Here is a 23,919-nt window from a genome sequence, read left to right on the forward strand (position 1 = left end):
GCATAGGAATCTCCCTGTGTTAAAAAACAAACAGATGCAAAGCAGTATTAGATATATAGTATTTCAAATGCGTTTAGAGTTGATGAAAATGCAATGTGTGTGTATGTGTTCGAGTTTGCACAGATATCGTGTATGATTGTGCCCTGGGTGAACTAAGCATGTGATGTATCAGTGTGTTTGGGCTATTCAGTTAAAGAACAGCATCGACTATCGCAGTTATATATCCTACATTGCAGAAAGTAAAAGAGGGGAAGAGTATACCTCAGCGGCGCCGTAGGAAATATGCGACTCTGGCTCGCGTAGTAGGAGCTTCAATGGCGCACCTCGCGCGTAGCTCCTAAACTGGCAGATGCTATCGGGAGGTAGTATGTGTATCGCCGGCCAGTATGTCGCTAGGTTGAATGGACGGACACTAAGCAGCAAGAGCTCGACCTCAGGATCCGTATCCATCTCTGGGGGAGTCCCACTCTGTGGAATATCGTTTGCCATCTCGAGAAGGGTGTAAAAGTGGCCGAGGATGTGGAAAGTGGGCAAAAATGCAAAAAGTCAACCAAAAGTCAACCCCGAGGGATGAAAAATGGAAGAAAAGGTCGAAGTGCGGGAGAAGGCACAGAAACCAAGATAAACTTAGGGGAAACAAACCCCAAGTGGTGGAAATCGAGAATGTGGCACCGGAAACGTGTTTCGTTCGGTTCAAAGTGTGTAAAACAACGAGGGCTTCGCGAATTAGAAGTTGCGGGAGGCTCGAAAACAAAGGAAAAACTCGAATCTAAGGGCGGGAAAATGACCTAGAGAGAGAGAGCAAGGATTTTCAACCAAGGTAAAGTAAGGAAATAGGGTTTGAGGCCCTATATTTAAAGACTTGCGGTGAATGGACAAAACTGCCCCGAAATTGCCATTTTTGGCTGATCAGCCAAATTGTTGGCCGATGATCTCATTTTATGGCCGATGGCCTCCCCTTGTGGTCGATGAACCTCCATTGCCCTTGTTTGGGTCAGTGTTTTTGATTGGTACCCTCATATTTCAAGAGAGTGCAATAAAGTACACTTTTGAAGCTTAACCGGCCTTCGTGTTGACCTCAAACCGTGTCTTCTGTGTGCGGCACTCGATATGCGTGAGGTGTATCCTTTTCGTATCCTTTTGTATATTGCGAAATTCGAGAATTGCTTTGTGTTACATTACAATATTTTGTCATGTTTGTAATAAGCGCGCTTGTTATGCGTCTTTTCGCTCTTGCATTGAGCATGCTTCGTCTTACTTTGAAGTTGCATCTCAACATAGCGAATAACATGCCTTTACCATGCTTCCGTTGAATATATGCCTCTCTTCGTTCCTCACATTGTTACACACATTGTATGCGTTGTCGTGCACGCTTTACTTACATGTGTTTATGCACCTTCTCGCATTGTTACACACATTGTATGCGTTGTCGCGCATGCTTTACTTACATGTGTTTATGCACCTTCTCGTATTGTTACACACATTGTATACGTTGTCACGCATGCTTTACTTACATGTTTTTATGCACCTTCTCGCATTGGTACACGTATTGTATACGTTGTCGCGCATGCTTTACTTACATGTGTTTATGCACCTTCTCGCATTGGTACACGTATTGTATACGTTGTCGCGCATGCTTTACTTACATGTGTTTATGCACCTTCTCGCATTGTTACACACATTGTATGCGTTGTCGCGTATGCTTTACTTACATGTGTTTATGCCTTCCTTGCTTTACACATTGCTTGCGTTGTCGCGCATGCTTTACTTACATGTGCTTATGCCTTTCTTGCTATACACATTGCTTGCGTTGTCGCGCATGCTTTACTTACTTGTGTTTATGCACCACCTTACTTGCGTTGTCACGCACACTTGTTGCATTGTCATGCACCTCCTTACTTGTGTTGTCACGCACGTCTTTTTCGCATTGTTATGCATACACTTAGGTTGCATTGTTATGTACCCCTTACTTGCGTTGTCGCGCATGTTTTACTTGCATTGTTGTGCACTCTTCATTTGCGTTGTCGCACATGCCTTACTTGCATTGTTATAGTTGTTTCAGTCGCATTGTTATGCGTCACACTTAGGTTGCATTGTCATGCACCCCTCCCACTCGCATTGTTATGCATCACACTTAGGTTGCATTGTCGTGCACCCCTTTTCCGTATTGTTATGCCCACACTTAGGTTGCATTATCATGCACCTCTTTCATTCGCATTGTTATGCACACTCTTTACTTGCGTGGACACACACATTCTACTTACATTGTTATGCACTTTTCACTTGCATTGCTATGCATGTTTCCATCGGCATTGTGTACATGCGTTTGTCTTGTATTAGAATTATACCTTGACGTAACGTTGAACACATGTTGCTACCTATATTGTACCTGTTGAGTTTCTTTCTTTTGCAGGTACGATATTGTATGTACGGTTCATTTGAGGCTGGTGCGACCAGACGGTATTGTATTTACTCCGCGTGAGACGTAGCAAGAATTGTATAATTCTCTTACATCCTTTCTACATGTTTTGTAGTTTGGTTCGTATTCGCTTACTTAAAATGTTGTATTTGTTTTGCATAAATGCTTCATTACAGCTCTCTTTGCATGATCATAATTTATGTTCGGCATCGTGCATGTCATATGCATCTTGCCCCTGCCTGCGGGCGTATATCTTTGTTATCTTGTATGCTTGTCTAAGTCTTCGGCTTTGTCGAAAATGGGTCGTCTCTCGGCTTTGACATTCACTCCCGTCATCATATGACTTTCGAGTTCTGTAAAAAAGGGGCAACTGTAGACACCCCATTTTTGACCGTCATCAAGACTTTGACGTCATCGTTTGAACACTCGATGATCATCTATGCTCGTGTTCGTTTTGAGTTCCCGAAGGTCTCGGCTGCGCGCCTTGCCTTAAAATCTCTCAACTTGTCTATTTTGTGCTTGGTTGTGGACCAAGGACTTGTGTTTTTGCTTCTGAGTAAAGAGGGTGGCTTGTTGGCCATCCCTACAACCCATCGGACAAGGCCTGTGCCATCGGCCATGTTTTCTTGCCATCGGCCATAAGTATTGGCCATTCGGCACTTCTTTTGGTCGATCGACACTATTTTTGGTTGATCGGCCATGTTTTTGAGCCGAGACTTTTCCATTTGCTTTTTGCAGATATTTTGTGCCAGTTATGACAGCTGGTGAGCACAATTCTCATCCTCCATACACGTGTATGAAGGGATTTGCTTCAAGTGAGAATTGAAATTCTATAAGAAGTGAGGCCCCTCTCCCTTTCCAGAGATTCTGAGAATTTGATACACAAGTTCTATGTCTCTCTCTCTCTATATATTTTACCTCTCTCTCTTGTTTGGCCCTTGTTTGTGCCCAAAAGTGTAAATCCTTCACACTATTGCACACAAACACCTACTAGAACACCATCCTTTTGTTGCTGAGGTACTGAGGAGTTGGTTTTAGTGTTCTTGGACTGGTTTTGGTCAGAAAAGAGTGCTGGAGTTGTGTTTTTGAATGTGTTCTTCAAGAGTGAGATTCTAGCTTTTAATCCCCTATTTTGGCTTAAGCTTTTAGACCTACTTGCATATTGTTTTAAGCTTATCTCTAAACTACAAAAAAAAATTATTTTTCATGCTTGTGATGTTTGTTTAAGATCACCTTTGTGTTGGGGGTAGTCTACCCCCTTTTAGGCCTTGTTTGGCCTTGTTTTGAGCCATCCCTTTTGGCTCTTGTTTTAGCCTTTGCATGACCTTTCTACCACTGAAATCCAGAGGATTTTCAGTGGTGGAAAGGTGGTTTTAGAGTCTTGAATAGAAGAGGGACACCCCCCTCTCCTTGTGTCTTGTATGCTAGTATAAATGGCTCGTAATAATAGCATGTTTGCTTAGCATGTTTTGGTTCCATTTCATCAACTTTTTGGTGTTATTTTAGCATGCTATACCTCTGTCTAAGGCTGGTTTGATAGCCTCTTACATGCATCATGCACTTGTAGTGTAATCCTCTCTGTTGCCTTAACATGCATCTTGCATTTGGATCATCATTCTTGCATGTTTTGGCTCAACTCAATGAAGCTTTTAGTCATGTTTTACCATGCTTGAGCTTTGTTTCATGTTGTTTTAGTCATGCATGCATTGTTTTGTATAGCCATGGTTCATCTAGCTTGTTAGCTTTGAGTGTCCAAGTCATTAGCATGCATTGCTTGGACCATTTTCATGATTTGGCATCATTTGAAATGTTATTTCAATCCATGTATTGTGGTTATACACTTGTGCTTGTCATCCTTTCAATGCTTTGAAGAGTTGGTGTTTTATGTCTTAAGAGTGGGTTGTTGTGCTTGCCTCTATGCTTAGGCCTTTAGGATGCCATCTCAGTGGATTTTGGGGCTTATTTTGTTTCATGCCATAACTCTAATTTTTATTGGTTAAGTCATGGCATGTTTGGGTTTGACAGGTGTAGTGTATCACCCCTTTGTTAGCCTTGCATGCTTCATGCTTTTGGTCTTTTGTTCTAGCTTGTGTTGGCTAGGTTCAAGCATGTTTTTGGTCTTTTATTGACCGGCCTTGGGACTATTTTGGTTGACCTTGGTCCTTTGAGGCTTACTTTGCATGGCCATGGTTTAAGTCCTTTTGCTAACCTTGAACTTTGAGCCTCTTAATATGCTATACTTGCATTGTTTAGTTGATTTGGCATCATTCCATGCTTAATTTCAAGGCCTATAGTATTGTTACTTGTCCACACTTTTCACTCTTTAAGTGCTCTTAAGAGTTGGTGTCTTCATGCCTTAATTCTTGGGCCAATTGGCATGCATGCTTGTCTTGCATTTCATGTCATCAATTTATCACTTTGGCCATTAATTTGGGCATGACTGAGGTCTGCCCATTTTGGTTTAAGTCCATCTTTACATGTTGTTGCATGCTTATCCATCTTGCATGTTGTTGCATACTTGTTAGATTGCATGTTGTCGAATGCTTGTTGTTGGCATTGTTGTTGCATGCTTATTACATTGCATGTTTGCATGTTTAGGGTACATTGCATTTTGCATGCTTGGTACATTGCATGTTTGCATGATTAGGTTACATGGCATTTTGCATGCTTGTTGCATTGCATTTGGCATGCTTATGTTGCATTGTATAGCATCTCCATGTTGCATGCATTGCATTGTGTTTGGTTTGGGTGTTAAGCCAAACGCGAGGAACGAGGCACGTTTCATACTTGAAGTGATGAAACGTACCTCAATCCTCGGTCGCCGACCCTCTTGATCAAACATGATAGAGGTTAAGGCATTATGTGTTTTTGTGCATTTTATTTACATTGAATTGTGCGACTCGGCCTCTTTGGCCATCATGTATCGAAATACGTGATTGATGGCTCGAGAGTCGAGCACTACACTCCTTTGAGTCTCAAACATGATAAGGGGTGTAGTTGCACAACATTTTCTTGCAAATGTATTGCCATGCCTCTGTTTGTACTCTGCTACAGCAAAAGGAATAGTCTGTAGGAAGAGATAGCCGATCGGCTATCTGGTGTGCCGATCGGCTAACAATGTTTGGCCGATAGCCTCATAAGTGGTCGATGACCCCTTTCCCTTGGCCGATGGCCATACCATTTGGTCGATGGCCTCTCAGAGAGTCTATGGAGTGGTTCAAAGGCATCACAAGAGCTGGCATAATTTTCAGAGGTGCATAAGTGTGCAAACAGAGGCAACATGAGGCATGGCAACGGATTTCCGAGCGCAGCCGACCGAGCATGCATCTCTTCTTCGCCTGCGAGGCCATGTCACTGCGGTTGATTAGTTTGAATGATTAATTATTTGATTCGCTGTGTAATAATTAAACTAGTTAATTTGCTTAATTAGTTAATGTGTTGTAATAATTAGCTTAGTGTTAGCTAGTTATTCATTTTGATTATGTAATAATTAGTCTAATTAGGTTATTAGATTAGTTAAAATAGCTTAGCATAGATTAGCTTAGCTTATCATTCAGACCCTCCGTCGAGAGGGCGAATTTTGTAATAAATGTGCATGAGTGTGTGAATGTCTTCCAACCCCACGTCTTTCTCTCTTTTACTTAACCGCTTACGATGGTTAGTTCTAGGTCATGTTTCAATTAGCATTCCTATGCTTACATGTTTGCATCCATTCATTTGTCTTGCATGTACCGGGCTCAGCACATCATACTAACTGCATTGTATTCCAATTCCTACTTGAATACATCATTATCAAGTTGCATCTCATATGCCATTTTAGAATAGCCGAGCCTATTTTAGTTGTATTTTTGCATGTGTTGCATTAGGCATTCTTGACATAGTTGGGATCATGCATTGATTACTAACTAGCTATTGTTTTGGCTCGAAGTACTAGGTAAGCTTTTATGCTTTAACATCTTGCATGAGTGTGAGTGCTGCCATGATAGCATGCTTCCCATGAGGCTAACTGCTTAAATGATATAACTGCATGAATGCCTATGGATGAAGGTTGGATTGCTTGAATTGGAACAATTCATCAAAATGCGAGTTTTTAAGCCCACTTGAGAGTGGCAAAATCATGTTTTCTAAGCCCACTCGAGGGTGGCAAATCTACGTCTTAGCCTACTTGCGAGTAGCACTTTCAAACCATTTTCAAACAAACAAACATGAGATGTTTTGTTCCAACTTAGGCGATCTAGTCTATACTTGTGTGTTGTACGCATCACATAGTAATTCTAGGATAATAACCAGAATAAAAACATATGTCGGGGGTGCTCATTGCATGACCTTCCCCTTCCGTACCCAAGTTCCTGAGCCGAGGCAACTTTGGTGATGACGGACACGTGGCCTTAGGCACGAGTCAGGGTTTCCTAAATTTCTCAAAATAAAACATTTAGGTGATTCTGTATCTGGTAAAGCAGTCCATGTTTGGCACTTCTTTAAAAATCAGTTTTCCAAAACGATTTGCCGGATTTGGACTCTTTGGTGATTTATCGGTCTTGCATTGCACTTTGCGAGATTAGATTCAGAACCGTGACATTGAGTCCGAACTGTAGTAGCTAATGAACGAAAATGGATTTCGCGCCATTTCGCGCGCAAAGCCGAGACGTTCGGGCACGTCTACACTTAATGGTCTGCTGTTACATGCTGTCTAGAGAGGCTGTGGTGGTGTTTCCATAATCTGTAAAATTTATTTTGTTATTATGGTTGTAACAGTCTCTAATGGTTATTTTTAGTATTTCCAGGACTTAATTTTGGCCTTCAATGTGGGATGTACATGGCTTTATTTATGGAAATAGTTCTTGTATTTATTTGGGAGTTATATTTTGGATTTTGTTTAATGGCCAGGTTGCTCCCAGTTTTGTAGTATTCTGTAGCTCAGTGTTGGTCTTGTTATTGCCCTTCATCTACTTTTGTGCTTATGTCTCATTGAGATTACTTAGTTGTATAGCCTCAAACTTTACCTTTTTTGCTCATTAGTTGGCAGCACATTGAGTGTAATGTTAGGTGATACAAGCCTTCCACTGAGCAGCATAGCTGACAGGCCTGCAAAAGAAAAAGGTTTTTTTTGCTAGCTTAAGTGTCCTGAATTTTTTTGGTTGGGTTGGAAAAATTATAATTTAATTGTAGCAGCACAAACTACTTTTATAATATTGGGGAGGTTAGTCTCAATGTTTTTGGGAGGCTACTCTTCTTGGGATGTGACTTTCCAAAGATACTTAACCCTTTGTGGTTTGTTACTTTGTTGTCTTTTGTTTTAGTTGTTATTGAGAAATTAGGCTTTTATTTGTCTCCTTTTGTTTTATTTATTTGTTTTTCATTATGATCTAATTGTTCTCGACTAAAGATGGAGACATCACATTTGTTCCATGTAAACTTACTCCTATGGTGCTTTTGTCGAAGCAGTCCAATCAGGGAAAGAACCTGTCTTTCCTCACTATCTTGTGCATAAATTTTGAGAGGGCTAAGATACAAAAGCATGGTATAAAGGATAGTTAATTGAAAACTTGGTATTTCACCTTGGTTATTAAATCAAGTAATATGTTCTCTATATTGAAGTTCTTTCTTTTTACATCTCATGAACATCTGATATATGATTATTTGTCTTATATGATATAGGAAACTATTTGATATTTAGTTATTTTTACAATCTTCGAATGCTCCTTGTTTGCTTCTTTGTTCTTGCCTCGTGACTTGATATTGCTACAGCCATTTCTTTACTTATATTCTTACTTCTATTTCCATTTCATATGCATTCCTTAAATACATAGATTTGATTTCTCATTTTGTTTTACTTTAATAGGTCTCTGAGGGAAGAGAGTTACAGTTTTGAATGATTTATAATGCCTAAACTCAGCATGCAAACTGGTTTGATGGATTTGGGACGTCATCCTGTCTTCTAGAATTGATGATAAATAACCACTATTTTGACTTAAAACATGAATATTTGCTTGTCAGGGAATTTCAGCAAATCTGTTTGGATGTTGTTTTGATCTCTTGTCACTATGTGCTTATGATTGATTTTGCCTTTCAAATAGTTCAACGTGGGTTGATGACTCAGGCCGATTATGATGAAGCAAGTACGAAAGCATTAAGCTTATTTGAATATGGGCAGGTAACGGAATTTATCTTTTCTTGCTTTATAAATGCTTCCATTGTAGTGTAAAAGCTTATAAGACAATTACTAGACCATATCAATCAATATTGGGAAGTTTTAATTAGCATTTTGACAACCAGCATCAATTCTGTTTCAATGGGCCATTAGAACAAAAAGATTAAAAAAGTGATGTTCCACTTGAGTAGGCTTTGAAAAGAAATAAAAAAAAAGAGGAATGATGCTTGAAATGTTCCCTAGATTCTTAGCCTCTATCCTTCCCATTGCTCTTTGTTCAGTTCTATGTGATAGTTAAATAAAAATTCTATTTTTAATACATTTATCACCACACATGACGCTGCTTTTTAACTAAAAGGTGGACATATTCTTAGTTTATCTTTTCAAAACCTTTAAATGCATGGTTGACTTGTTTGTTTCTGGTTATCATAAGTCATGGACTTTAGCCATTGGGAAGCATGTACAACTTAAATTTTAGCAGTCAATGCAGGCAAGGACTCATTTGCTTACATTGTGCCCTTATGGGGGTGCTGCTGCTAAACAAACTTTTGTAACTTATGTTGGTCTGTTTACTGGTTGTTATGTATTGCAGCATGTGGCTTCAAAACATGGCCTCATGGCCTGATATTGGTAGACACAAATTATGAATTTGGACACAAAATATCAACACGGCCTTGTTTCTCTTTTCTTCAATTGGGCTTATAGTATTTGGACCTTTTTTTTATATATCTAAAACACAAAATTATATCTGGGGGCCCTTATTTTTAGCCCAAATTTGGAGGCCCAAGGTGCAGTTCCTCTCTTGCCTACCCTCAGGGGCGGGCCTGGTCATATACAGCATTTGTAATCAACATTTTGATTTATGGCATTAATGATGCCTTTGCTTTGTTCCCAAATCAGATATTGGGGTGGTTGACTAATGGAATTCATAGAATGGGATTTACACAATATGATCAACAAAAAGCGTTCTAAACAAAACAAAACAAAAAGTAATAGTAAAAAAGCGTTCTAAACAAAACAAAACAAAACAAAAACCAACAAAAAGCAGTAGCAACTAAGTGCAACAGCAACAGCAAAAGCAAAAGCAAGTGCAACAGGGGGTATGGTTAGATTAATTGTACATAACATGACTCATGGCTAAAAAGGTAAATTAGAAATCAATTTAGTTGCTATCATTGATCATTCTTCAACATTTGTACCATCATTACACACAAAAAGAATCACAAAATCACATTATTAACTTAACTGCACCCCCTGTTTCCCCCAGAAAAATAATAAAGAAGAGGAATGCTAGCTACCATTATTATAGATTTCTCCACCCTCTGTTAAGCCCACTAACCATCAACAAAATCTGTGATACACAAGTCCCAAATATTTCACTAACTTCAACCAAACATTTAATGTTTATCACAAAAAAAAAAAATAATAATAATAATAAATAAATAAAATAAAGATAGATAAATAATAATAATAATAATAATAATAAATAAATAAAATAAAACAAAATACTAGGAGTATATTTAAATGTCATCTAATTAAGAGTCATTAGTTTTACCAAAATATAAAACGTAATCTTCAAAGAAAAAATTAAATAAATAAAACGAAATAATAAGAATAATAATAATTACTCAACAAAGTATATAGGTGGCCCTAATAGTTTGCTACACTAGTATGTTTTAAATACTTAGGATAGGCTAGTATGTTCTAGGTAGCCTTTGCTGGGCATCCAAAAATGTGCCACTTGAAGATCTTGCTAAATATGAGATCTGCCACCTGTAGAGAAAATCATTAAGGAATGAGTTGGCTTAGGGGTCTCAGCATTTGTGCAAATATATAAATAGGGGAGAGGTGATAAGCGTAGGCCACACAAAATAGGGAGAAAAGAAAGTGGAGCAAAGAGGAACTCGAAGGGATCGGGAAGAAGAAACAGTAAGGGTCAATATTAAAGTGAGTAATATCATACCTTGAGTCATCATAACACATTTTATGAATATTTTGAGTTACTATGAATTATTTTATATAATGTATGTTTTATGGTTATATTAATGTTTCAATTACGTGGATTTTTTTCTGAACTCTATTTGCTTAAATTGAAACCCATGGATATATTTGTTTAAATTTTAAAAAATATTTGACAATGATTTTATAAACATTTATTTTGAATAAGTACCACCACGGAGATCCCATGCCTTAGGGGACTTAAACAATTATTGGCCCTCTAAATTGTCACTTTAGTGACCCTCTAACAGTCCTATACCTTGAGGGACTTAAATAACCTTCGATCCTCTGATTAGTCACTTCGTGACCCTCTGTCTATCATGGTTCCATTGACCTTTTGTTCTGTTCTGTATCGTGGTTATAATTATTTTGTTTATATGATTTTGTGTTATATGTTTGTTATTAAAAATAATTTATTCGAACCAAACTATTCGTCGTTTAGCCTAAATAATTATCCGTGGTGATTTTATACCCTCATGCTCTCAGTATAATATTTCCCACCCTGTCATGTGCTTATAGCTGTTAAAACCCTTTTCAGGTGAAGAAATTTAAAGAATGATGGTTTTACCCTGTGGATCAGAATCTCAAATTTGATATGGATATCATGTTTTTTTTTTTTTTTTTCTTGTAATCATTATCTGACTAATGTTACATCGTTACATAAATAATAATTTCTATGTATGCTTTACATATTTATGTACATCTTTTATTTTAATACATAAATAATAATTTCTATGTACGCTTTAGATATTTATCTACATCTTTTATTTTAATCCGTTGCATTATTTAATTTAATTACTTGGAATTAATCTAAGAAATTTTAGAATTAGCTAGTTGCGAATCCAGCCCTGATAACTGGGATGGGTCGTGACAAAATCTTTACCCAATCATGTACTAAATAAGAAAACCTAAATTTTATCATTTCCTTAAAATCAAAACCTACCCACCAATCAAACACACCACCTATTTTGTAGCACAACCCATTGCAATCCCCACCATTTCATCAACCCTAGACCACATCTTCCACACATATATAGGCACAGATGCAGTATCAACATACGAAACGAAATTTTGAATCAACATATAGTATCAAAAAAAAAAAAAAAAACATTCCAACTCTGATTTACAAAACACAAATACAATATCAACATTCCCACCCAAAACCCTCATTCCAAATGAAATGCTATATTTATATAATTTCACTGATAATAATTATAATCATAAATATATACAAATATATCTTATGAATGGCATGCGAAAGGGGTATAAAAAAGAAAAAAGAAAAAAAGAGAACGAACTCACTAGAAGTTTGAAGATTCAATAGAGACAAAGACGTGTATGTAGTGAGTAATAATGGTGATTTTGGAGCTGCAAACTAAATTAGGGCTAATGAATCAAAAAGAGAGGCAAAGCGAATTGGAAAAAGAAGAGTCTGATATGTTTGGAAATTCTAAATCTTTTTTGGAAGAAGTCGTGCCTGCTAGAGTAGTGGAAAAGGAAAAGACACCAATTTTGGGATATATTTTTATAAAAAAATATATATTCAAAAATATATATATAATCACATTTATATATTTTTTTTATATATAATCACACTTAATTAGAAAGTGTGATTAAAATATATATATATATATATATAATGACATTAATTGAAAAGTGACCTCAAAAATAAATATATCACATGTTAATTAGAAAGCGTGATTAAAATATATATATATATATATAATTACACTTAATTGAAAAGTGTGATAAAAAATAAATATTATCCTACTCAATCAAATCAAGTGTGATTAAAATATCAATTTAATTTTTTTATCACGCTTCCAATAAAAGTGAGATATTTTTATTTATCAAAGTGTGATCTTTAACTATTTTTGTAATAGTAGGAATATTTGTAATTTTTAAAATCACAAGAAATAATCTGTACTTTAAGCAAACTTCTGAAAATGTATTTGTAATTTATCTTTTTTTTTGTTTAGCACAATAAAACCAAGAAGATGTCATTTGCCATATATCTTAAATAAATAAATAAAAACCAACTTATTTTTCTAAAATAAGCATTTTAAAATTTAAAAAAAAAAAATCATAAATTGATTTATTTTAACTAAAAAAAATACTTTTTTTACTTTCGTTATTTTAAGTAACGAAATTCTAGAAGCGGAAGTGGTGCAAACCACTGCCCTGTGAGATTATAACATCGATATTCTGGAAGTGAAAAGTGGTGCAGGCCGCTGCCTTATAAGATAATCCGACATTTTTTCATAAATTCTTTTTAACTTATTTATATTTTATTTAGTTTATATTATTTTATTAAATTTTATGAGTAATATAGTTATCAATATTCTTAATAATATTCATATTTATAATGTGAATGTTTCGTGATATGAATGTTCACACTGTCAATATGAATGTTCACATCGTCAATACGAATATTTACGCCATCAATGTGAACGTTCATAATGTGAATATTCAGATTGTAAAATGTAAATGTTCATATCACTAAATTACTAATCGCCAAAAAATATTTATAAAGGTAAAAATGTCAATAAAATACTTTAAATATGAAAGTTAAGATTTAATAAATCAAATGTATGAATAATAGGACTTATTAAAATATAAAAATATCTTATAAATTAATTGAGATACAAGCACTTGAAAAAAAAAATTTCTATTAAATCTCCCTAAGATAATTAACAATGAAATTTTAATAGCGGTGGTGGTGCATACCGCAAGTTCCAAACAACATAACTGATTTACCTATAAAAAAAGAAAAAAAAAAGTGTAATATGATTTTTTTTCATTTTAAATTATTTATTGACTTATATTTTTGACTTATTATAAAATTCAAAATATGACGTGACCACATGTAATGTTTAGGTGTTTTGAGAAATAAAAGTTAGTTTTTTAAAAAAAAATTGCCAAGAAAAAGAAAAAAATAGATATGAAACAAAAAACTAAAATTCAAAATATGACGTGACCACATGTAATGTTTAGGTGTTTTGAGAAATAAAAGTTATTAAGTAAGAAACTTACTTCCTAAGCTTTATTTATTTTTTGAGGATTTACTGTCAACAAAATTGAGTTGCCGGAAAAATTATTAATTGGTTCAGAGGGCGTCATGTGATCATATTTCTCACAAATCACAATTTATTTTGTCTCTTCATATTTTTTAATCACCAAATACAAATTCGTGAGTTTCATTCTCTTCACCAATCACAACACTATTAAAGCACCACATAGCGGTGTCCCATAACTTCTCGAGCTGCAATTTGGCAAGTGGATTAGGTTTGGGTTGAGATTAAAAAAGTACAAAAAGATAAAATAGGCTAAATAAATCAATAAAATAAAATGTCATATTCAAATTATAATCATTTGTTTTTTCTCTCAAAAAAACAAAAAAAAAAAAGTCAAAAAAAGTCAAAAGTTCTTCCAAAATGGAGCTAATTTAGCTAGGCTAAATTAGTCAAAAAAGTCAAAAAGTTAGACTAAAAAAGTTCTTTCCAAACGAACCTTGAGTATCAGATTTTACAAAAACAATAATGGTAGAAATACACAAACTAAATACATAATGAGACAACTTTCTAATGAGAAAAGTGTGTCTCATTATGGCCTCGTTTGGGAAGTGGTTATTTTAGTAGGTTATTTGGTTTTTTGGCTATTTTAGTAGGCTATTTTAGTTTTGTGTTTGGGAAGATGAGATGAATTTTTAGTTGAGTTGTTGTATTGGAAAGTGTGTTGAAATGATGTTTAAATTTAAAATGACAAATTTATCCCTAAAAATATATTTTTTTAAATTGATATCAAGGGGTAAAATGATAATTTATTTATTGATGGAACAAGTGTTGTAGCTGACACTGCCGGCTGTGCAGAATAATTTTTTATTTTTTATTTTTTTTTTTGAAAAAGGTTCCAACAGTGTTGCTTTTGGGCTTCCCAAACAGCGCCTATGTGTTTAGTTTATGTACACATAGACTTATTCTTACAAAAAAAGCTTAAGATCTCAAGCCCATGTAAGTGTCATGTCAGCTAGAAACATGGGTGTCGATCTCACACTCATACGAATAATGTGTTAAAATTTTGATAGTATATTTGGTATTCTTAGCATTGATGTAGATTTTATGTTCATTTCACATGTCAAATTTCATACTTATAAATAAATTTGTAAGTGCATATTTGAGATGATCTAAATAAGCATATTTTTTAACTTTTTATGAATATATATGAAAAAAAAAAAAAAGATGATATGACTCAAATAAGTACAATTATCTAAATAAATACACATAAATAAATTATGCCAAACAACCTCCCACATGTTAAAACTTGCTCAATTTCCATCTTCACCCATAAATTTCTCTTGTTTCCTGTGTTTGGTTTAATTGCATGAAATAAAATCACAACTGTTACACGAATGTGTGTTCTACATATACCATTCCCAATCATATAAAGTGGAAAACAAATTCTCAAATGCATGATCCTTATCTTATGTGCGTTTGTTTGCATAAAAATATTTCGGCAGCGTTTGGGTTGTTTTTGGAATTATAATTTGGATAAAAAAAATTTTAAGTTGTTTTTCAAAACACATAATCAAACAAAGTTTTCAAAACTATTTTAAAAAAAAATTATAACCAAACAAGTTTTTAAAACTAACCAAACAAGTTTTTAAAACTCTATTTAAAAAAAAAAAGAATTTCAATTTTTTTTTCTTTAACATTATTTTTTTTTTGAATTTTTAAAATTTTTTTAATTTTTTTTTCAAAAAAAATAATTTTGTATTATTTTATTTTTTTCAAAAAAATGTTTTGTTATTTTTTAAGTACTAGCCAAATAATTTGTTATGATTTAAATATATATGGGCAATCCAAAAAAAAATTAAATTGTAAAAAAAAAAAATTAAATATTTAAAGAAAATTAAAAAAATATTTTAAAAAATTGTAAAAAATAATTAAAATAAAAACATATTTAAAATATTTTGTGCTTGTAGGGCTAGGCCCATGTGAAAGTGGATAATACGAATGATAGCGAATTACGGTTGGTACTTTTACTAATGTTCAAATTTGAATTCGATATATCGATGTAAAATTTTAAATTGGCTTTAAGAATTGGCAAAATAATTTGTTATGTTTTAGATATGTATTAGCTAATCAAAATTATACTTAACCAATACAAAAATTGTGAAAAAATGAAAAACAAATGTAGTAATACAGTGTGTGTACATTAAAATAAATAAATAAATATTTACAATAAAAAATACTTACCCTAAAAAAAAAAAATTAAGAAAATTTTTAAATATTTAAAAAAAAAACCCAAAACAATTTTTAAATATAACTTAAAACTCAAAATTCTTTTCAAAACTCATAACCAAATAAGCCTCCGTTTGGCAAGAAAAAGCCCAGGCTTTTTTGGCTAAAATAGCCACAAAAAACAAAATAGGCTATTTTAGCCACAAAAAACAAAACATCAAATCCAACCCATAATCATTACAATCTTCTCTCACAAAAAAAGTCAAAAAAGCCAAAAAGCCAAAAAGTCCTTCCCAAACCAGGCTAAAATAGTCCAGGCTAAAATAGCCAAAAAGCCAAAAAGCCAAAAAGCCAACCCACTTCCCAAACAGAGGCTAAGTTTCCTCTTTTCAAAACTCATTTCAAAATCTTTTAAAACACAACTCAAAACTTATTTCAAAAACTAAATCAAACGGAACCTTTCAACTTCACTTTTCATTTGTTTCTTTCTAGTTATGTTTTTTCCAAGTAAATGTAATTTACTATGATCTCCAAAAGACTCTTTAAATGAGACTTATTAATTATTATAACTAATACTATTATATTTTAGTCATTTCAATGTATTAGCTATTACAATAGTCATTTTAACAAAATTATTCAAGATTAGTTACATTTGAAAAGTCTTGAGGGGCTCTTTAAATAATTTATGTATATAAATAAGAAAAATAAAGAATAACATCGGAGCATATAAATAAAAAAAGAATTAGGCAAAATAAATAATTATTTTTTTATATTTTAGCTAGTAAAAAATGAACAGTATGGTTGGAGTTGCTTTAATAAAGTCAAATTTAGTTATATTTTCTCCAAATGTTAAGAAATATCAATGTAATCTCAATACAATTATGAAATATTTTGGGAAGATAGTTAAAAGTTGACATTTTGATTTTTTTTGACCTTTTTAATTTTTTTGTGTAAAAAATAATATTACAAAAATGAGTTAAAAGTTGATTTTTGACTTCTTTTTTTTTTAATGTTCCCAAATGGCTCCTATATCAAACTTGTAAATTTTTTAAAACTTCAAAAAAAAGTTAGTGCAATTTACTCAAAAGTAATAGTAAATTACACTGACCTCCTGTTGATGTTTTAAAAAATTATAAGAAGTTTTACAAATTTAGCATAATTATGGCCTATTTTGGAAAGATGGTAAAAAGTAATTTTTTTACTTTTAACCAAGCTTTTAACTTTTTTAGACAAATGATTTGAGAAGTTGGTAAAAAGTTACTTTTGACTTTTTTTATTAATATTTGTTTATGATGTTAAATCAAAATAAAATTACCAAACTACCCCTATTTAGTTTAAAATATTTACAATTTCACTTATGTAACACGTTTTGACCCATGAAAGGTAGAATTGTAATTTTATCATTGGCTAAAAATCAACTTTTAACTTTTGCTACAAATAAAAAAAAATGACTAAAAACCAACTTCCCAAACCAAGCCTATATTAGATTCTTTTAAAATTTTAATTTATATAACACTCGATTTCCTTTTTATTGGAAATTTAGTAGTTATATGAATAAAAGGATTGAGATTATCTCAAATTAAAATTTCAACATACGGGAACTTGAGGGGTCTGTAAGGTCTATTATTAGGAGTGCTTGCAAGTTGGTTCTGGTTGGGTTGGGTGTGGGTCTGACCCAACCCGCACTATTGCGGGTTAAAGAAAATGGACCTACATCAACCTTAATTGTGGTTTGCAATTTGTACGAGTGGGTGCAGATCAGTTGGGCGAGTTAGACTTTTTATAGTCAAAAAATAAAAGAAAATTATTATAAATTATTATATCATTATCTTTATTTTTTATATAACTATGAATTGTAATTTTTTTAAATTAAAAAAAAAAAAAATCAGTGTAAAGAAGAAGCGAGTCCTTCAGAGAAAAAAATCTAGACCGGCAATTTCGAGCACCCTTCTTACTCGTCGTAATTTCAATCTCTGTAATTTCCCAAACTCCCTAGGGGTATTTCCATAATAAAAAAATTCACCTTAAAATGCCCGCAATTTCCTACGACTTTCCTCCGTGTCATCGCCTTTGATTCAATCGCCACCGTCCATCTCAATCTCTCAACTCCCCGTCTCGAACCCTAGGTAGGTTCAGCCGCTTCATCCCACTATAAATCTCTCTCCAAAATGCCATTCAAACCCTCCTTATTACTCTAACAGACATACACAGAGAGAGAGAGAGAGAAATCCCCAATTCAAACCTCAAAAATTCCCAATTCTACTAGAGAGAGAGAGAGAGAGAGAGAGGGCCTTGTTTGGGTGAATTAGGGTTTCGGAAAGAGGCGTCGATGGCGTTTGTGAGGTGGGAGGAGGTGAACGTGTCGAACGACAGAGGGAGGAGAGAGGTTCATTACTATCTGAAACGAAGGGATGGGACATCAGATCTGGTTGTTATAGGTAAAGAGAAGAGTTTGAGGCACATGTCTTATCACTACGCTATTCGAGATCGATCTCTTCTTTCGATTTTACCTTCTTCGTCTCTCTTCAAGCTCAGATCTCGAAGAGAAGTTATTGATTGGTTGAACTCCATCGTTCCAGGTACCCTACATCTCCTCCTTATTTTTGTATGAACAAGAAATGATTTTTTTTGGTAGAATCGTGGTCTTATTTTTTTCTTCTTTCCTTCCTCGTCTAGATCTACCCTTTGGGGTTCCAATTCAATATTATTGCTTGGAGGGAATTCAGTGATTTCACCAGAATTTTAGCTCATCGAAATCACCAGATGTGAGAGAAAATGAATTTATATGCGAATCTCTTCTCTCACGTCGGTGATTTTGGTGATTGAAAATTTCGGTGTTCGAATACTTTTCCTTCAGGGAATTCACCATACTTTCTTTGGTTTTTTTCCCATGGGTCCCTACGTGATTTGTTCGGAAAACGTGTAAACCAATTTTATATATTTTCGGGACAAACCACCGGACTTAATTTTAATTTCCCCTTGCTTGCCTAAATCTGAAATTTTGTAATTTTGCAATCGACATGAGCTTGTGAGCCTTACATGAGTACTTTTTTAATTTTTTGTGACAGCTTTATTTTCTTTTGTGTTCTCTGTTTTTTCTTTCCCCTTGCCTCTAATTTGTAATTTTGTTGAATTTTCTCAATCCTTTTTTTTTCCCCCATCAAAATTAAACTTGATGAAAAAGTGCTAAAAAAAACCCATCTCCAACCTTCCATCGAGTATTTATAAAATCAAGGGACAAACATCTTTCATCAAATTTGGATTTTTTGAAAATTTAAACGATAAAGCGTTTGAAATTATTTTTTTATTTTTATTTTTATTATCGAATTCAGTAAAATTTGGGATAAGAGGGAAACTTTTGAAAGATTTTTATTATCGAATTCGGTGAAAAGGAAAATTTGGGGTAAGAGGGGAACTTTTAAAAAGATTTTGATGAAAATTCAATGGAAGGGTTGGAGTAGTTCCTATCAAATCAGGCTTTTTACTCAAATTTGGAATAAAATTAGATGAAAAAAAGTAGTGAAGCGGGTTGGAGATGCTCTAGGAAATGATTGTTTGCTATTTTTTATTTTTATTTTATTTGTTTCATATAGTAGATCCGTTGTTTTATAATAAAACTGGTAAAGAACTAGCTATTGTTAGGTGGGTTTTGAAGAAGTAAACCCATCGTTTTATGTTCCCCGCCTTGTTGTTGTTTCTCTTCTAGATCTTACCTGCTGGGGTTCCAATTCCATCGTGCTTTGGTTCCTCTGGAAATTACAATTGTTTCCTACATGATTTGTTCTGTAAACACAAACCAATTTTATGTATAATCAGAGCAAACCACCGGCCTGAAATTGTAAATACCCTTTCTTTCCCAAAATTGCAAATTTGGAATATTGCAATTCAACTCGAGCTTGCAACCATTGAGCCTTTTATGAGCACATTTTTATGGCAGTTTTCATTCCTTTTTTTGGCCCTTTATTTTTTCTTGAGCCTTGCCTGTTGTTTTCCCCATCAAAGGTTTCATTGAATTTTCTTTCGTGTGCTTATCATAGACTGATCTGTCTGGAGGCAACAATATTATTTCTTGTCATCAGATTCACATATACGTATCTATTATATCTATTATCTATTGTATAAAGTGAAAAGTGAGTATCAAATTTAAGTTGTGAAATGTTTTTTTTAACCTATCCCATATTATCCAACAAAAACCATTATTTCACCGTTTAAATCATTTTTTCTAATCTTTACTGTAAGGGTAAAGTTGTAAAATTCACCATTTAAAATAAACAATTTATGTAACTGCTGCATTTATATTACGACGCAAAATGTATGATTATGTATATGCATATGTATATTTATGTACTAGCATTTTGTGTTCTTAATTACATAAAAAGTAACAGAAGCAGAAGCAGAAGCGGTGATTTTTAATGGATGAATTTTATAATTTTGCCCCAATGGTTAAAATAAACAGTAACTTTCAGTGGCAATTCTAGGTAATTCATATTGTTAGATTTTGAATTAGACTGAAGTATCTACGTGGTGAGGGATGAAGCTGCAGCATGAAAAGTAAGAATTTAATGGGCAGACATTTTTTTAAACATCCCCCCAAAGATATGCTGTAAGCTATCTGAATTTCCGCAAATTCCCAGTTCTGAATTTTCAGTTCTTAATTATTGGTTTGGGAAAGATTTTTGGCAAAAGGGATATATGCCTGAGTTCCATTATGGGCTTTTGAATAAATGAATTGAAGATGTGACGCTTCACCGACTCCACATGAATAAAATTTTTGGCAATTTTTAACTGCATCAATCCCTATTTAATTATATAATCAGTTCCTTTTCCCCAGCATCATGGGGATAGGACTTGTTTTTTCGCCGCCTCCCTCTCGTAACCTGTTGTACCTGTGTGTTTTCTCCTACAAATATAAGCAAATGAATTCTTTTGGTATTCATGCTTTGAAAGACTGACACTGATCTGGGTGGCAGGAATCTTAAATCAATTTCTAGGAGCTGGTTGAGAGCTTCAGAATTCCTTTGTCCTCAATCTAGGTTAAAATCTACAATGTCTCATGGCCTAGTTTTGTTTGATATCCTTGATCAAGTTTTTTCATTTACTGTGTTGTTCTTTCTTCATATGTATCTCCTACTAAAACTCTACGCCTGTGGTTGTCTTCATATATAGATCTTTTTTCACCCTCTTATTGTTTTATTAGTTTTTTCTGTCTTGGAATTATGATGTTTTCTCTTTGGAGTTTTATCCATTTATTATCTTCTAGTTTCTTATGTTATTATACAGTGAGATTCTTTTCTTTTAAAAATTAGTTTTTTGGCTGTTTGTTTAGTGTATACATACTTTTCAATAGAGTAGTAATGTTTATGTTTGTGATTTCAGATTCGCCTCCTCATCAGTCATCAGAAGCCATTTGTGGTTCTTTGGATAGCAAAGATCATTGCAAGTTGAATGTAGAAACTTTGAAGGTATGAATAAGAAACCAATTAGTTAAAACTTCATGCCTGGTCAAATCATTTTATGTTATGTCTGAATGGTTTTTATGCAGAAGTTCCTTTCATATTCTTATTTTCTTAATTTTTAATTTATTCATTTCAGGATGTTCAATCAAAGAAGCTTGGCCATCATACTGCAGAGTTTGTGTGGTTAGGTTCTCCATGGACTTGCAGGAAAAGGCGGAGTCATTATCAGTCATTTTGCCGGAATGGTATTAAAATTTCTGTAAGTTCTGACTTGAATTCTTGTTTCAAATATTCGCAGTTCAAGGGGGCTGTCAATTTAATCATTCTTAACTTGATGTTTCCTAATTTTAAAGCTATTTTTTGGGTCATGTTTTATTTGCCATTGACCTAATTTCCTTCCTGCTGCTTTTGATTTTTGTTCCAGGTTAATGAGTTCGTATATGTTTTGGCTGAAGAAGACAAACGACTTGTTGCCTATTTAGATGACTTGTACGAGGACTCTAGAGGCAACAAGATGGTTGTGGTACGATGGTTTCACAAAATTGATGAGGTTGGTATTGTTTTGCCTCCAAATTATAATGACAGAGAGATTTTCTTTTCTCTTTGTCTTCAAGATCTCAGCATTGAGTGCATAGATGGATTGGCTTCTGTCCTGAGTCCCCAGCATTATCAGAAATTTCTGAATGAAGCTACTAAACAGAGTCTGTTCGAGCCATTCTTATGCCACCGACAGTTTGACAATGATGATGTCAGGCCATTCGACATTACTCGTATTAAAGGCTATTGGAGACAAGAAATACTCAGATATATGTATACAATTCCCCCTTCAAAAGAACCTGTGAAGTCTCTGCCATCCGACTTTGATTTGAAGGTGGAAAGAAATCTTGGTGGAGTTGGAATCAGACCTAAGAAGAGACTTCGGCGGTCAAAAGATGGTGACCTATATTCACATCCTGCAAATAAACAAGAGTCTTTGTCCCCATGTTTGGAGGTTGATTTTGATGACAGTTCGGTTGGCTCCAAAGGTGGACCCGATATGTGCACTCCGAAGGATGACTACTTAGCTGCGTGTAGGTCTGTAAAGCAGTCTGTCGTGCAAAAGCCTCCACAACATTTAAACGTAGGCTCTCAAGTTGAAGTGCTGTCACAGGACAGTGGCCTCAGAGGATGTTGGTTTAGAGCACTTATCATCAAGAAGCACAAAGATAAGGTCAAGGTTCAGTATCAAGACATCAAGGATGCTGTTGATGAAGCTAAAAATCTTCAGGTGAGTATATACTAGTACCAATTGGTTTCTTATTTTTATCTTTCGTTTTGATGGGAAAATATAAAATTTTTGGCATTTGGAAAAATTTGATTCCAATCTTACATTTTTCTTGGTTTGATGATGTAGGAATGGCTTGTAGCTTCCAAGGTAGCAGTTTCTGATCCATTGGGACTCCGGACTTGTGGAAGGACAACTATTAGGCCATCCCCACCATCCAATAAGGGCAAAGTTCCAGTGATTGTAAATTCTGGGACTGCTGTGGATGTTTGGTGGCATGATGGATGGTGGGAAGGAATTGTACGTCAGAAAGAAACTGAGGATAAAATTCATGTTTATTTTCCAGGTATGAAATGATTTTCTTTTCTATAAAGTTTTAGCCAGAACATTACAAATTTACAATACCAACTACAAAATTTCCCAACAGTACTGTTTGCGTCTTTGCATTGAAAAATTTAGATGGCTATTAAGTATTGGTTTTTTCGCTTTTGCAGGAGAGAAGCAAGAAGTGATCTTTGGTTGCAGTGACTTGAGACATTCACAAGAATGGTTGGAAAATGGGTGGGAACATATTAAAGAAAGACCAGATATTGTGTCTTCAATATTATCTGACCAAGAAATGAAGCAAATTACAGTTAATAAAACTCCCGATGTTGAACCAGAAAAAACTGGAATTTGTGATATGAGACAGCTTGTTTCATTCGTGAAGGAGGAAGCTCGATGTAGCAAATCCCGAATGGACTCTGTAGCGGTGGACAAGGTAAAAGAGTTAAAAGTGGTCCGCGATCTTTCAAAAGATGCGCTGCTTGCTCAATTGAAATGGAAGTCATCAGGAAAGAGAAGGCGGGGTGATAAAACTAGAAGCAGCCCGGAAGGTGTGGGAATGCGTAGTTTTGACAGTTTCTTCATTCCTAAATCCTTGAAAGTTGATCATGACAATTGCAAGTACATGGGGGATTCTCCGTTCAGTTCTTCAGTTGTTCCTATAACAAGCTTGGTGATGTCAAGGTGATGGCTGTCCCGATCGGAATGATGACATCCATCATCCTTTTTCCTGGAAGGTTTTAATTTAATAATCCTTAGGTGATTTAGTTGTTTTTAGATGTAAATGTATTCTTGTTGCATCAATTGATGCAAGCTTTAGGTTAGGATTTAGTGACTAACCAATGTTTAATTGCTTGAAAGGAAGCATTTTAGTCCCTCTCTTTTCTTTTTTTTTTTGCCTTTTCTTTTTGTGTATCTAATAATATATGTAAACAGTTGAGCTTGAAAGGAAGGACCAAGTAGCCCAGAGAACCATGGGCAGCAGTTTTGAATGCCAATATGAATATAATAACATTGTGGAGCCCCGCTTTCCTCAATTGTGTCTTCTCTACCTATTTACGTCTTGG

General features: G+C 34.3%; 1 protein-coding gene across 1 annotated transcript; it reads left to right on the forward strand.

The window, feature by feature from the left end:
• The first annotated feature begins 17,706 nt into the window (after positions 1-17,706).
• Positions 17,707-23,889, forward strand: LOC114286032 (Agenet and bromo-adjacent homology (BAH) domain-containing protein). Its single transcript, XM_028229120.2, has 6 exons — positions 17,707-18,387; positions 21,185-21,270; positions 21,401-21,523; positions 21,689-22,531; positions 22,658-22,874; positions 23,023-23,889. Exons 1-6 carry the CDS (start codon positions 18,138-18,140, stop codon positions 23,538-23,540), a joined length of 2,037 nt encoding a protein of 678 aa, XP_028084921.2. The 5' UTR covers positions 17,707-18,137; the 3' UTR covers positions 23,541-23,889.
• Positions 23,890-23,919: the final 30 nt, after the last annotated feature.

The sequence above is a fragment of the Camellia sinensis genome, chromosome 10 (assembly GCF_055761805.1).
Source record: "Camellia sinensis isolate YWXY chromosome 10, ASM5576180v1, whole genome shotgun sequence".
In the NCBI taxonomy this organism is placed as follows: Eukaryota; Viridiplantae; Streptophyta; class Magnoliopsida; order Ericales; family Theaceae; genus Camellia; species Camellia sinensis.